The sequence below is a fragment of the Mizuhopecten yessoensis genome, unplaced genomic scaffold (genome assembly GCF_002113885.1).
Source record: "Mizuhopecten yessoensis strain PY_sf001 unplaced genomic scaffold, ASM211388v2 scaffold10901, whole genome shotgun sequence".
NCBI lineage: Eukaryota > Metazoa > Mollusca > Bivalvia > Pectinida > Pectinidae > Mizuhopecten > Mizuhopecten yessoensis.
This window is the reverse complement of record NW_018408778.1, coordinates 83,753-98,701: the sequence shown is the minus strand read 5'-3', so window position 1 is coordinate 98,701 and position 14,949 is coordinate 83,753. Positions and strand designations below refer to the sequence as shown.

At 36.9% G+C, this 14,949-nt stretch overlaps 1 protein-coding gene across 5 annotated transcripts; it reads right to left on the bottom strand.

The window, feature by feature from the left end:
- Nucleotides 1-66: 66 nt before the first annotated feature.
- On the bottom strand, nucleotides 67-12,024 carry LOC110463400 (E3 ubiquitin-protein ligase parkin-like). 5 transcript variants are annotated; one of them, XM_021517963.1, is made up of 9 exons: nucleotides 11,799-12,024; nucleotides 5,742-5,999; nucleotides 5,410-5,527; nucleotides 4,044-4,156; nucleotides 3,225-3,314; nucleotides 2,880-2,995; nucleotides 2,496-2,632; nucleotides 945-1,006; nucleotides 75-519 (listed from the first exon to the last, which is right to left on the bottom strand). In XM_021517963.1, the coding sequence occupies exons 2-9, from the start codon at nucleotides 5,955-5,957 to the stop codon at nucleotides 379-381; spliced, it is 993 nt and encodes a 330-aa protein (XP_021373638.1). In that variant the 5' UTR covers nucleotides 5,958-5,999; nucleotides 11,799-12,024; the 3' UTR covers nucleotides 75-378. The 5 variants fall into 5 exon arrangements, with proteins under 5 accessions (XP_021373637.1, XP_021373640.1, XP_021373636.1 ...); XM_021517964.1 differs by lacking the exon at nucleotides 11,799-12,024 and adding an exon at nucleotides 11,664-11,753; XM_021517965.1 differs by lacking the exons at nucleotides 5,410-5,527; nucleotides 5,742-5,999; nucleotides 11,799-12,024 and adding exons at nucleotides 4,684-4,848; nucleotides 4,990-5,347 and having other exon boundaries at nucleotides 70-519.
- Nucleotides 12,025-14,949: the final 2,925 nt, after the last annotated feature.

Genomic DNA, 14,949 nt, shown 5'->3' with positions numbered 1-14,949 from the left:
TTTTTTCTGAATGAAATGTCACACAAAAAAGTGTGATTTCCTTAATGACAAGCAAAATAAGGTATTAACTTCAAAAACAAGTGGACTTGAACATTCAGTGAAGCATGGCAAGCTTCTATTTATACAGGAAGTCATTAGCTTTACACTTTCATTTATTCATTAAAACTTGATACAATGCAGATTGTATGGAATAGAAATATTGAAAATTAACAATGCACTAGTAATCTACATTATGAAATCTGAACCATCAAAAATCAAAAGTTCCTCTTTTGAATAAAATGATAATTTTGTTACCAAATACGGTCTGTTACATTGTACTTAAGTATAACAAGTCAGACAAAATACTGGATGGCTAAGCAGAACATTGACAGCGAGGTATCACACCTGACAGGTAGGGCAGGTAACCTTTCGGGAAGCCTCGGTCAAGAGGAAACCAGAGCCACATCCTACTGCTGGACACAGGACTCCTCCGTTCTGTAGGACATACTCCTCTGTAGCAAAGCTCTTGTACCTTTCATACTGGGACAAACATTTAGATATGATCTGTACATTTATTTATAAGCTTCATTTCAACACATTTCACAGCAACAATATATTCATATGCATACTGGCAACAAAGCATTTTAAAGTTGGACTTCTAAGGAAGGAGGATCACATTAAGAGTTTGGGTCTCTGTTGGTTATGTGTATCACTTAAATAATGTTCTATGTAATATGGTAGAAGTCGAGATGCTCAGTTGAAGAAATCTGTAATCCTTATCACAGAAGTTTTACTAAGGCTATAGAAAACTGACAGAGTGCTGTGATCCTTGTTACAGAAATGTGACTGGGATAGACATGTAATTCTTTTTTTGCGTATTCAAATTGATTATTTATTGTTCAAATTTTACTATTATCTATCTTGAATGTTTCTTCCGAACTTCTATAATGAGCTGGGAACTATACCTGATCAACTCCTAAAAGACAGAAATGATGAGGATCTTCAATCAAGGAATTCGGGCAACCAACTGTGAATGTAAAACATATCAAAATAACAATGGAAGCAGCTGTAATATATTGTGTTCAACTATAATATGTTAAAATGGCTGATTAACAGAAGTCACACTTGTCAGAATAAACGACTTTCTGATTACTTCTTAACTTTTCTATAACAGCACGATTTATCAATTGAGGGGGTCATGTTACATTCTATTGCTTTGTGAAATTTTAGATACCGCAGGATTTATCAAACCATAGGGGTCATTTTACCATATTGTTGATTTGGGGAATTGTAGATACAGCAGGATTTATCAAACCAAAGGGGTAATTTGACCATACTGTTGATTTGGGGAATTGCAGATACAGCAGGATTTATCAAACCGAAGGGGTCATTTTACCATACTGTTGATTTGGGGAATTGCAGATACAGCAGGATTTATCAACCCAAAGGGGTCATTTTACCATACTATATTGTTTTAGGGAATTGTAGATACAGCAGGATTTATCAAACCAAAGGGGTCATTTTACCATACTGTTGATTTGGGGCATTGCAGATACAGCAGGATTTATCAAACCAAAGGGGTCATTTTACCATACTATATTGTTTTAGGGAATTGTAGATACAGCAGGATTTATCAAACCAAAGGGGTCATACCATACTTTTGATTTGGGGAATTGCAGATACAGCAGGATTTATCAAACCAAAGGGGTCGTTTTACCATACTGTTGATTTAGGAAATTGTACATACAGCAGGATTTATCAAACCGAAGGGGTCATTTTACCATACTATTGATTATGGAGAATTGTAGATACAGCAGGATTTATCAATCCAAAGAGGTCGTTTTACCATACTATTGATTAGAGGAATTGTAGATACAGCAGGGTTTATCAAACCAAAGAGGTTGTTTTACCATACTGTCAAATTGGGGAATTGTAGATACAGCAGAATTTATCAAACAGAAGAGGTCATTTTACCATTCTAATGATTTGGGGAATTGTAGATACAAATAAGTCAAAGTAAACAAATACAAGGGGGATTACTTATAAATACCATACACCAGTTAAATTAACTTCAAGTCAAATTTTTAGTTTGATGCTCATGACATAGTTCCTTCACAAATAAATACCATAGACCAGTTAATTTATGTTTATAATCACTTCAAGCCAATTTTTAAGTTTGATGCTCATGAAATAATTCCTTCACAAATAAATACCATACACCTGTTAAATTGTGTTTATAATGACTTCAAGCCATTATTTAAGTTTGATGCTCATGAAATAGTTTCTTTACAAATTAACTTTCTGATAAGCAAATGTTTAAAGTGTATTGAAAGTGTACCTGTTTTACTGAAGATTTTGTCCCAACCCACACCCCTTTCCCATGCTCCTAAATAAATGTACAAGACAGGAGGACAGACATGTTGTGTTTACCGTTTCTACTGACACTTTGTTAGTCGCCCTCCCATAGCTCCTAAACGTGGGTACAAAACAGAAGGACCAGCAGGTGTTTTACTTACCTGGACATGGTAGGCTGTAGCCTACATTTTCATTTTCTGTAAAACCTCGGTCATTCAGTCTCACAACGCAGTAGGATTTAAAACAGTCAAGGCAGATCACATGACGTCGTTCACATGGAAACACCATAACAGGAGATCTGCAGGTACGAGCAACAAGCACCAATATAGTTTTGAGTTAAGACATCAAAAATATTTATTTTTTTACTTCTTATCTCCCATTTACTATTACTAGTATTTGCTAAAATACAGCACCTCTGCCAAAATTTCTAATGAAAAAAAAGAAGAGGTATGAATAACACAGAGACAGTACCATCTTGACACATGTGTATGAAATCAAACCTATATCAAATATCAATTCATCTTCAATAAAAAAAAAAAAATTACCCTGTTTCAGAGCAGACAACACACAGTCTATGTTTCCTGTTAGGTCGAACATGCTTTAACACAGCAGCTGTTTCTCTCTCTTCACCTTGGTGTCCCGTACATTTGAAGTAAAATTCCTAAAATATAATCGATATAAATGCTTTAAGATTTTCAAAGGCACTTATATTAATAGAAACTTGAACAATTTAACTCAATTTTGTCTGGTCTACGTTGTCTGTTACATTGCTCACTCTTACATTATACTCACCACCTCCCTCTGTTGTCTGTTACATTGCTCACTCTTACATTATATTCACCACCTCCCTCTGTTGTCCATTACATTGCTCACTCTTACATTATACTCACCACCTCCCTCTGTTGTCCATTGCATTGCTCACTCTTACATTCCCCATTTATGCGCCCTCTCTGTTGCACATCATCAAAGTTATCAGGATCCTGTTAATACAAAAATGTAGTTATTTTGTTTTAGGTGAAATATCAACACATGCTCTTTAGTTATTATTTTGGTCTCAAATCAAAAACTTGATCTTTACTTTTTGCAAGTTCAATTACTTATCAATGATTTCATCTGGGAATTCATCAATTAGTTTTGTTAATTCAAAAACTGATTTTGAACATTCAGAAAATATTTTGTTGTCAGCAAATATCCCTGGAATTTGACTTGTCCAAAATGATTAAATAGTATTATACACTTGTAATATTTGCATTATAAATCACCCATACCACAGGAAGATGTCTTAATTATGATGTTTTCAGTCACTTACTCAGGAAGATGTCTTAATAATTATGTTTCCAGTCACTTACTCAGGAAGATGTCTTAATAATTATGTTTTCAGTCACTTACTCAGGAAGATGTCTTAATAACTATGTTTTCAGTCACTTACTAAGGAAGATGTCTTAATAATTATGTTTTCAGGCACTTACTCAGGAAGATGTCTTAAGAATTATGTTTTCAGTCACTTACTCAGGAAGATGTCTTAATAATTATGTTTCCAGTCACTTACTCAGGAAGATGTCTTAATAATTGTGTTTTCAGTCACTTACTAAGGAAGATGTCTTAATAATTATGTTTTCAGTCACTTACTCAGGAAAATGTCTTAATAATTGTGTTTTCAGTCACTTACTCAGGAAGATGTCTTAATAATAATGTTTTCAGTCACTTACTCTATAGAGTATGATGTATCCACTTTTACAGGACTGGCAGCTGACCCTCAGTTTTCCTGGTTGTAGACATTGACACTCCTTACAGAAGACAAAGTACTGGTAACGGAGTTCCCCTAGTCAACACATTAGGAGCAGCATAAAGCTATGGAGGTTAACAAAGCACCTTGCATTATTACAATTTCAAAACTTACATATATAAGTGTTGTAATTCACTGGAATGTGGTATTTATTAAATAAGTTTTAATTGTTCATGCAAGATTCATGCTGTCATGGAGATGATCTGTACACAGAGTATACAATTTCCAGTGTTGGGTTTCAGCTAGATAAGTCTAAGTCATTGTTCAATATAAAGCAATGATAAATTGATATGCCCAATGTCACTTATGGGCATGAGATTTTCTCCATGTCAGAATTAGAGACCAAAATATGTCATAAATATTCACACACTATTCAAGCATATTATGCTTGGAGTTTTCATGTACAAATCGATGCACCATAAGCTGCAAATATGATTTTTTTTGTGATATAACTCTGCAGGAAGTTAGATACCAATGTGTTTGGAGTGATGTAACCTACAAGAGTTGTGGAATAGATAATACATACCTTGAGGTTGATGGATTTACAGGTGTTAGTTTCTCACCTTTCCTAACACTCGTATTTATATCACTACCTGTTAGTTTCTCACCTTGCCTTACACTCGTATTTGTATCACTACCTGTTAGTTTCTCACCTTTCCTAACACTTGTAATTGTATCACCAGGTGTTAGTTTCTCACCTTTCCTAACACTCGTATTTATATCACCACCTGTTAGTTTCTCACCTTTCCTAACACTCATATTTATATCACCAGGTGTTAGTTTCTCACCTTTCCTAGCACTCATATTTATATCACCACCTGTTAGTTTCTCACCTTTCCTAACACTTGTATTTGTATTACATGTACCACCTGTTAGTTTCTCACCTTTCCTAACACTCGTATTTATATCACCAGGTGTTAGTTTCTCACCTTTCCTAACACTTATATTTATATCACCACCTGTTAGTTTCTCACCTTTCCTAACACTCGTATTTATATCTCCACCTGTTAGTTTCTCACCTTTCCTTATACTCATATTTATATCACCATCTGTTAGTTTCTCACCTTGCCTTACACTCGTATTTGTATCACTACCTGTTAGTTTCTCACCTTTCCTAACACTTGTAATTGTATCACCAGGTGTTAGTTTCTCACCTTTCCTAACTCTCGTATTTGTATCACCAGGTGTTAGTTTCTCACCTTTCCTAACACTCGTATTTATATCACCATCTGTTAGTTTCTCACCTTTCCTAACACTCGTATTTGTATTACCACCTGTTAGTTTCTCACCTTTCCTAACACTCGTATTTGTATTACCATCTGCTGATTCATTTCCCACCTTAACATCAAACTCTGGTGGCTTCTGTGTGAAGGCATGTAGAACTGAACAGTTACCGATACAGAGATCCTGTAAAAAAAATACTAACTTAACACTCAGCAGACAATTCATGAAACAGTGAACCGACTATATATACTAAAATATAGAGATCAGCATACAGCATTTCAGTGTTAGTGTGTGAAACACAGTGTTTTTTTTCAAATTGAAGGAGTTTAGCAAGGAGAGAATATTAAGGAGGACCTGATACATTTTTATCTTCAAAGATGTGAAAATTCTATATTACCTTTATTGTAGATTTATCTGCCAAGATTCTTCCAGCAAGAATAATCTGTATTTCCTCGGCAGGAATCTGGAGTTGTTTAGACAGGGTTGATTTCACATCAAGAACACTTGATTCTAAGTCCACATCAACAGGACAGGAGCAGGATGAACTGAACTTCACAGTCAGAAGAATGGTTGACATCTGTAGACCACTTCTGTTTCTGAGAGCCCTAAACATTGATCCAAGAGACTCCGTTCTGATGTAGTTTTATTTTCCAATCTGAATAATGATGATCATTCGTTGAAAAAAAATGCATGTAAGGTGTGTTGAAATATTATCTTTCTTCTTACTAATAACTTAAAAACTGCCAACAAAATTACTTCAAGAGTTTTTCATCCTGGAATGTTAAAGACTGGAATCCTCTATTGCTACCACCTGACATAATTCCCTACAACCGTCTTCGTTAAATATTAAATCAGGACAAGACAAGAGGCCTAAGGGGCTTGAAGACGCTCACCTGTTTCACTTGCCTTTTCTTTTCAATAAAAAAGCACTATATTTCAGCAAGCTTCTGGCTAAAACTTATGAATCTAGGCCTTTATTGTTCTTCAGATAGTAAACATTTTAATAATAAGTATGGATTATCTCCCACTTCCTGGAGTATGTGGCCGTCAAGTTGGTATCTGTAGGTGCTTGGTGACCTGGATCGTGAAGATTGGGTGATGTAACAATTTACCATGTTGAAAGACATGTACTATTTAGGAGCCCATTCTTCTAAGGACGTAAGGTCCTTCTAAAAGTCCAGGTGGTCTAGAAGACATTTGATTGGGCGGTTTTATATATAGTTGTCAAAAAAAAGGCATATGGTAGATGCTTCACAAGCAGGCAAATCACTGATATGGCATTGAAAAAGTATTGGTCCCTTTAGGTACCCTGGACCCTACTTTTACTGGTGTTGACTGACTGCCTTGTACAAATATTCACTGTGTCCTGGAAGTCAAGAAAACTTTAATTCGTCATAAGATATAAGGTTTCACTCCGTGGGGAACCTTATCAAAGGCTCTGCTGAAATCTATTAGTACTGGGTCAATTTATAGATACATGCTTTTCCTTAGCTTTGGCGTCGTGGTAGGCTCGATCCTTACATCTAATGAGTCGTCTGATGTCAGTGTTAATCCACAGGTTCGAATGTCAAGATTGTGCCACACAAACTCGTGAATTAACACTGACATCAGACAACTCATTAGACTAAGGGACCGAGCCTACCACAAAGCCACAGCTAAGAGAAAGGATCGTGACTGGAGAAGGTACCATACCCTGAAGACTGAGGTAAGGAGAAAGATCAGATCTGCCTACAGCCAGTATGTAAACACCATCACAGTCCAGACTGTAAGCAGAACCCAAAACGCTCCTGGTGCTTTATCAAGAGTAAAAGACAGAAGTCTTTAGGAGTTTCACCCTTATAGAAGAGAGATGGCCTGCTGTACAGCGATGCTGGCACTAGGTCCGAAATCCTGAATTCCCAATTTAGCTCTGTGAAGACATGACATTCTGCCATCCATGGGTCACCATCAACACCTGAACATGAGATACATTTTGCGGGGCCCTAATAACTCCTGTCTTAAGGATGATATTCCAGTCATCACTCGACTCGGCCGCTGTGCCGGATGCATGAAAATTAGCCCATGTCGTTCCAGTTTTTAAGAAGGGCAATCGGTCCAGCGCTGCTAACCTCAGACCAGTGTCATTGACTGCAATATGTTCAAAGACCATCGACAACCTTGCCGAGGGCATTGACAGTGGGAAGCTGACAGACATCATTCTTCTGGACTTCTCCAAGGCATTCAACAAAGTCCCACATCAACGTCTCCTCCACAAGCTCCTCCACTATGGGATATGAGGGAACATACACCAATGGATTAGGAACTTTTTATACAGCAGGAAACAACGAGTTATCATTGAAGGAAGCAGATCATCAGAAGCAGAGAGGTACAGGAGTACTCCAGGGCACTGTGATCGACCTGCTGTTGTTCCTGCTGTATATAAATGACCTGTCGGAGGAAGTGGAATCCAACGTCTGGTTATTTGTAGATAACTGCATCATCTAACAACAAGTACATTCTGCCAGAGACAGCGTCAAGCTACAGGACAATCTTAATGCCCTCCACAAGTGAACAGATGATTGGCAGATTGCTTTTAACCCGGACAAGTGCGTCATCATGCGTGTAACTCGTAGGGGGAACATCTTAAAACTTAAACTACTGCCTGAACAGAACACAACTTGCAGAAATAGGGAACAGCCAATACCTTGGCGTCACCATCAGCAATAACCTCTCCTGGCATGATCACATCAGTGCTACATCATTGAAGATAGCTAGGTCAGTAGGCTTCCTTCAAAGGAACCTCGATCCGAGCCTGCCCAGAGGGAGTTAGGGCAAGAATGTTTACCACTCCAGTCTGTACCATAATGCTGGAGCAGTCAAAGTCAAAGTCAAAGTCAAAAGTTTTATTTAGAGTCGGTACATGGTATAACAATGCAACATTAGCTCTAAGGAGCTATTAAAACCGACTAACATACAGGACATACACATTGCATAATAAAACAGTCACAAAGTCAATACTTCACTCTTACATCACATTTCATTTTCAACTAGGTTAGCACTATCATTTATTAAAAGCACATGCACACAAGTAGCTGTTTAAAATAGCAGATATCAGTCTAAAAACATGGGGTGTAAAAGTATATTTAAAAACCCTGTGTACTTGTATGAGAGTAATAAGTGATGCTATGTTGTTGTGTGTTAAATTATGTAGGTTGTTTGCATGTGACACATTTACATTGTGGTCCGTACCAGCTGTTTATAAGTGTTTTGAATTGCGAAAGTGTTGTTGCTGTTCGAAAGTGGTCTGGCAGAGAATTCCATATTTTTGGTGCTTCAGATCGAAAAGAGTGTTTGCCAAATTTGGTTGTTCTTACTTGTGGTATGTCTGCTGTGTTGTGGTATCTAAAGGAGTATGGCTTTTGTGTGGTACTGATGAGGTCATGCAGGTATGTGGGTGTTTGTTTGTTTGTAATTTTGTATACTTCGATTGCAAAATTTCTGAGGCGTCTAATTTTGAGGGATGGTAATTTTGAGCGGGCCAATAAAACTTCGTATGTACATGTGTGGTCGTCGTATATGAATCTGAGTGCCCTTTCCTGTATTTTTTCCTTTTTTTTGTGTTTGTTTCGCCACAGAAATGCCATGTGAGGGGACAGAAGTTAAAGTTTGAGAGGATGAATGAGTGATATATAGTGAGTTTGCCTAGTCTGTTTAAGTGTCTGCCTATTCGTTTTAATACGTTTAATTGTCTAGATGCTTTTTTACAAGTGTTTGAGATGTGTGTATGAAAGTTTAGTTGGAAATCTATGGTGACACCTAGCAATTTCACTTCTGGTTCGCAGTTAATCAAATTGTTCTGTCCTAAACTAAATGTGATATTTTCTTGTTGTGTTTTTTTGCCTATAGCCATTGCCTGGAATTTGTCTGGATTTGCCTGCATGTGGTTGTCTGCGAACCAGTGTATTAGTGCGTGGCTGTCTGTCTGTAGTGAAGATTTGACTATGTCCAGTGAGGAGTGTGCTTTGCTGAGTGTGTTGTCGTCGGCATAGTTGTACAGGTTGCTATGTTCTATGAAATGGAATATGTCGTTGATAAAAATGTTGAAAAGAATAGGGCCTAAAATTGATCCTTGGGGTACCCCCTTGTATAAATTTTGAAATGTGCTAGTGGTTTTGCCAAGTTTGACGCATTGTTTTTTATTACTTAAATAGTCCGAAAGTAAATTTGTTGCCGACTGATCAAAACCATAATTTTGGAGTTTGAGAAGAAGAAGGTTGTGGGGCAAACAGTCAAAGGCCTTTGAGAGATCCATCAGTATGCAGGCTACATACTTATTTTGGTCTAGTGCCATCTTCCAGTCCTCGATGACTCTCAGTAATGCCGTTTGACACCCATATCCTGCTCTAAATGCAGAGAGATAAGGGTGAAAAACGTCATCAAAGAATTCACTGAGTTGGGAATGTATGGATCTCTCAAAAAACTTGGAAAGTGCCGGGAGAATGCTGACGGGTCTGTAGTTGCCTTTGTCAAGTGTACTGTTTTTCTTGTGTATTGGTCTGACTTGTGCTGATTTTAGGTTGTCTGGAAAGGTGGAGGTGGATAGGGCGGTATTGACAAGTGTAGCGACTGGTTTAGTGATGGCGGGTTGTGCTAAACGTAATAATTTAGGCGATATGTTATCATAGCCCGTTGCTTTCTTAGGGTTTATTTTGTTAAATTGTTTATGTATGAATTGTTCGTCTACTGGTTTAAATTTGAATTGTTTTTGTGTTTCTGGTTTTCTGTGATTTTTTGTAAACTAGGGTGGGTATTGTTTATGTCGATGCTGTTTGTACCTATTTCTTTTGCTACGTTAACAAAAAAGTTGTTAAAAATTTCTGCTACTTCTGTTTGCTCATTAACTATTTTCTCTTCATCTAGGACGATGTCAATTTGTTTTTGATTTCCTTTGTTGGTTATAAAAGGTTTAATTGTGTCCCAAAAGTTTTGCGTGTTTTGCCCCCCTGTACATTTGTCTATGAAATAGTGTCTTATTGATTGTTTTCTTAATTTAGTGACCTTATTTCTCTGTTTTCTATAATTTTCCCAGTTGTGGCCTGAACGGTTCGATGTGAATTTGTTGTGTAGCATTTTCTTGTGATATATTTCCTGTCGTAGTTTCTTGTTCATGAAGGGTGCTTGATTTATTCGTGGTTTTCTCTTTTTCATTGGTGCGTGCTTGTCTATTATGCGTGTTAGTGTGTTGCTGAATTGGTTGTAAGCCGTGTTTATGTTTTCGTGTTTGGCTATGTCGTCAATGCATTGCAGTATGGGACCCCTATCAAGCCTAACATATCGAGATGATGGAGAGAGTTCAAAATCAGACTGCAAGATTTACTACAAAGAACTACATCAGAGATTAATGTCACATGACGGCCAAACTGTGTCATCTGAGATGGGAACCCCTATCAGTAAGATGAGCAACAACATTGTGGACGTTGAGTCCAGCCATAAGATCAGGCAGGCAGATGCAAGGACCCGTTGAGCCACAAGCGACAAGTTGAAGTATATTCCTGTCAAGACTGACATCTTCCAGAACTCCTTTATTGCACGAACCATCATAACCTGGAGCCACGTGCACATTCCCAGTAACTACAAGACTGCCCCTTCAGTGTTATCCTTCCAGTCCTCATAACAACCAGAGGGGCATTCAGAAAGACACCACTGAACATGCATTGCCAAAATACCACATTTCATTTTAATGACACAGCTCATAGCTGTCACATAGTGAGCCATTTTATATTTGTCACAACCTTTTAATTTTCAACTCTGGCGGTTTGAGACATGTGCACAATGTCACTGAATCAGCACACCCCTTAGGGTAAGCTCCTGTCCAGGATGATGATGATGATGATGATGTCATGAGTTTTAAGCAACACTTGTGTTCACATGAGTGTCTTGATCTGAAACCATGCATGCTGTAGTGGTGTAAGGATATTATGTTCATCAAGATGGTAATGTACACCATGTAATTATCTTTGATATATTACATATTCCTGAGAAATAGTGACAGGATTCTTCTGGCACATCTTAAATTTGAGCGTGCATAACTAAGAATAGCGGGATCATGCATATGGAGTTTGATCATGATCCAATTTGTACATCACAACAAATACGATGGTAATTAGCAAATCATCTTTAGCTCACATACAAAAATTTAAGAAACACAATACATTGACAATTTTCAAAATTCCCTATCGATAAATTGATACGATATATTCAATCTTTTTACGATACTTTGTCGCAACTGATAACCGTTGCAATCTATTTTTAGATAAGAAAACGACATTGAGGCGAATACCTTTATGCATGATAATCTACTTGTCGCCATCTTCTTGTCTACTTTCCTTTTCGCATTATCTTACACAGGACCTACCAAGACTAACCAACTTGTGATAGTTGATGACATCTGATAGAAATAGAGCGTCGTACATACCAATTTATTCCAAACAATTTTATGTTGAGAACGGGCCAGCTCAACATTTCATCAATCGGGAAATAGTCGTCATCTTAACATATTTTAAAATTATTTGACGGACAGCAGTCCGGAAGTTGCTCAATTAGTTAATACATTTTCTCCCTGGAGAGTTTCGTAATATATTACTACGCATTAATTGTAGATTATCTTAAATCAAAATACTCCAGTTAGTAATGAGTGTAACAAAGATTTTTTATGAACTTTATATCATTTTATGAGATCAAGACAAGACTTGCTTCAATCCAACTAGATTAAATTCTGGACTCTATTTTACCGCTTATAATCCGGAAGTAAGCAATTCGGCTGTAAAACAACTTGTGAAATGGCTCTTTTTCGTTCTACGTCTCGGGCACTGAAGCCATTTTTCGATGGAAAGTTAGCATCGCCAGTGGCTTTGTATCACAAAAATGTAAGCATATGCATTCAAAGATTTTACCACAACAAATCTCAATTGGAATTGTCGATTTCTTCATTTATCATTCGTTCTGATCATGACCTTCTAGTTACCACACTGCGCCATATGCAAGTCTTGTTTGTGCCAACCTTTTTATCATTTCTAATATACTTTGATTTTACCATGTCTTGTGATACCATGCTTCTATGCTTTTACTTCCTTTCGTTTTTTGCACAGTGCTCTTATTTACGCATTGTATGACTTGCTCAATGCTTGTCAAATCATCGTTTTAATTTATGCTTTATTAGCGTATATTTGGTCAATTTTTAACTCGTGCCATATTGGCATTTATGTAAGGAGGCAGTACCCAAATCGGATCACTTTTTGCAAAAATACTTATAAATAAATAAATAAATGTGTCAACAAATCAGTTATAACAATGATGTAATATTAGAATAGATAGACAACCATTTTTTTTGTCTACAGGTGATTAGTTTTCAAGTTGAAATAGCACATGAAAACGTAATTCAAACTCAAATGTGAGTGTTTCGATCACGTTTTAAAAAAAATGCAACGACTATGCATTCTGTTTTGGACTTTAGGAATAAATTCACACTATAGAAATACATTGTCATATGAATTCTAAAGGTCATCATAAAATGTTAATATGCTGACAAGAAATATTCATTTGATCTGATTTGGGTCCTGACATTCGCAAAAAGACGGAGACGCTGATTGGTGACTCCAGAGCGTTCTATAAATATCTTAAAGGGACATCACGTGAAAAGGCATGTTTTTTTTTAATGAATGTATGTATTGTATGTACTTCCACTTATGTTACCTCGCTATCCCCATATTCATAGTCCGTTCCAAATGTCCAGTTTGACCACTTGAATTGTTCGGGAAAGCCCTGCTAAAAATAGTGCCGATAACGTCACCTGACTAGGCAGTAAACACAAGTGGTGCAAGCGAGATGAAACGGTTTCCAACGGGGTCCCCAGAGAGGGGCCGTCGGGCAACTGCAACTTCTTACCGCACTATGAAACCAAGTTATATGATTTCTAAGTCCGTATTCAAACTTATTGAACAGTAATTATTCATCATTAGAAGTTAATTGCACACTTGCCAATGTTCAGAATTTCCTCTCAACAAGATTTTTATAAAATTGATGGAGAAATTTCATTTAAAATTTAAAAACCTCAGAGGCCATATCTTTCATACGTTTTACATGTTTGTGTTTTCTAAGAATATCAATGACTGGGGAAGCATAATCATTTTCAATAAAACGAAGTGCTCGTTCCTGAACTATTTCCATTTTTCGAGTATTTGTCAATGTACAAAAGTGCCAGGCAAGTGGACAATAGTTAAAATTTGATAGAATACAAGACTTAAAAATGGTAATTTTCCCTTTCTTTGTAAGATTGTTTCCCAGTCTTTTTGAAAACAGTAAGTTGTTTAGCAGCATTTCTGCAAAGGCGAGATATATGTACATCAAATTTATGAAGAAAGTCAATATGTACACCTAAAAGTTTCACACTGTCTTCACAAAAAATCTCAAGGCTTTCAATATTAAAAGATTTTAAGAGAGGAGGCCGGGTATTCATACTAGTACTAATTTAAATCTTGCATGTAAAAACAAAAATAATTGTTTAATTCAGCAATATAATTAAATCATACCATTTTATTGAACCCGGTAATATCATAAATTATGTAAATCCACGGACTTGGATAACACGTATCTCGGTGACCCAGAAAATATGCCGTGGGTCATCACAACAGTTATCCCTTGGAGGGCCTCATGGCAAAATCAAACTAACCAGTCACTTATCCCTTCCTTTCGCATAAACCACTGTATAATTATAGAAACACAAAGTAAACTCTCTCCAATACATGCCCATTAACATATTAAACTAAGTTCATCTGTGTTCAAACTCAGACAAAGATACTAGCGAGCTTAATAGTTTTAGATATTTATTCATAACATAAACAGCGCTAGCATTTCTGTCGATTCCATTTCAGCTTAACCGGCTATCCGGAAGAATACATGCACCGTACTAACTGCTACGGCAGTTATTTTCTCCTTTGAATACTGCCCACCTGCAATAATGATTCCGTAACGTACTCCTTGCGCTATCTTTTGACCATTTGGCAACTTTTCGTTTCGTAGCTGACACGGTACAACACTTTTCTTTCGCTTACTTCACACGGCCAGTCATTTTGTTTACAAAGAAATGGTGTGCTAAGCGCATGCGCTAGTAGAGGGAAATCCCTGAACAAAACGTTGGTCAGACATGTAGAAATACTGATGATTTTCTTAGATTCAATCGATTTTATGATTCTATTTCAGCCAAATCCGATCGTTATTTTCCATAAGGAGTCTCACTTGATATGTTTATGTAGTATTTGAAAAAAAGACAAAAAATAAAGTTACTTCACTGTGATGCCCCTTTAAGTGAGCCCCTTGTGCTAATTTCGTTTGTAAGAACACTCATCGATATTCTACCTTTGATACAACCATAAATGAATATAATTCCTCCTCAGATTTTTGGTGATCCGATTTGGGTACTGTCACCTTATATACTGGACCGTGGTTTCTTAGTTTGTGAGCATGCATGTGGCATGAATCTTTTGTGCAGCAATAATTTTGATATAGCTTTTTAGGTCACCTGAGACAAAGTCTCAAGTGACCTATTGCGATCGCCTTTTGTCCGTCGT

Excerpts from the sequence above, each read along its gene's own strand:
- LOC110463400 (XM_021517961.1), bottom strand. The coding sequence starts at position 5,155 with ATGAGTATAAGGAAAGGTGAGAAACTAACAGGTGGAGATATAAATACG. Across the intron at positions 4,157-4,683 it reads AAATACGAGTGTTAGGAAAG|GGGAACTCCGTTACCAGTAC; the intron begins GTGAGAAACTAA and ends TGTGTTGACTAG. Across the intron at positions 3,315-4,043 it reads GATACATCATACTCTATAGA|GATCCTGATAACTTTGATGA; the intron begins GTAAGTGACTGA and ends TTGTATTAACAG.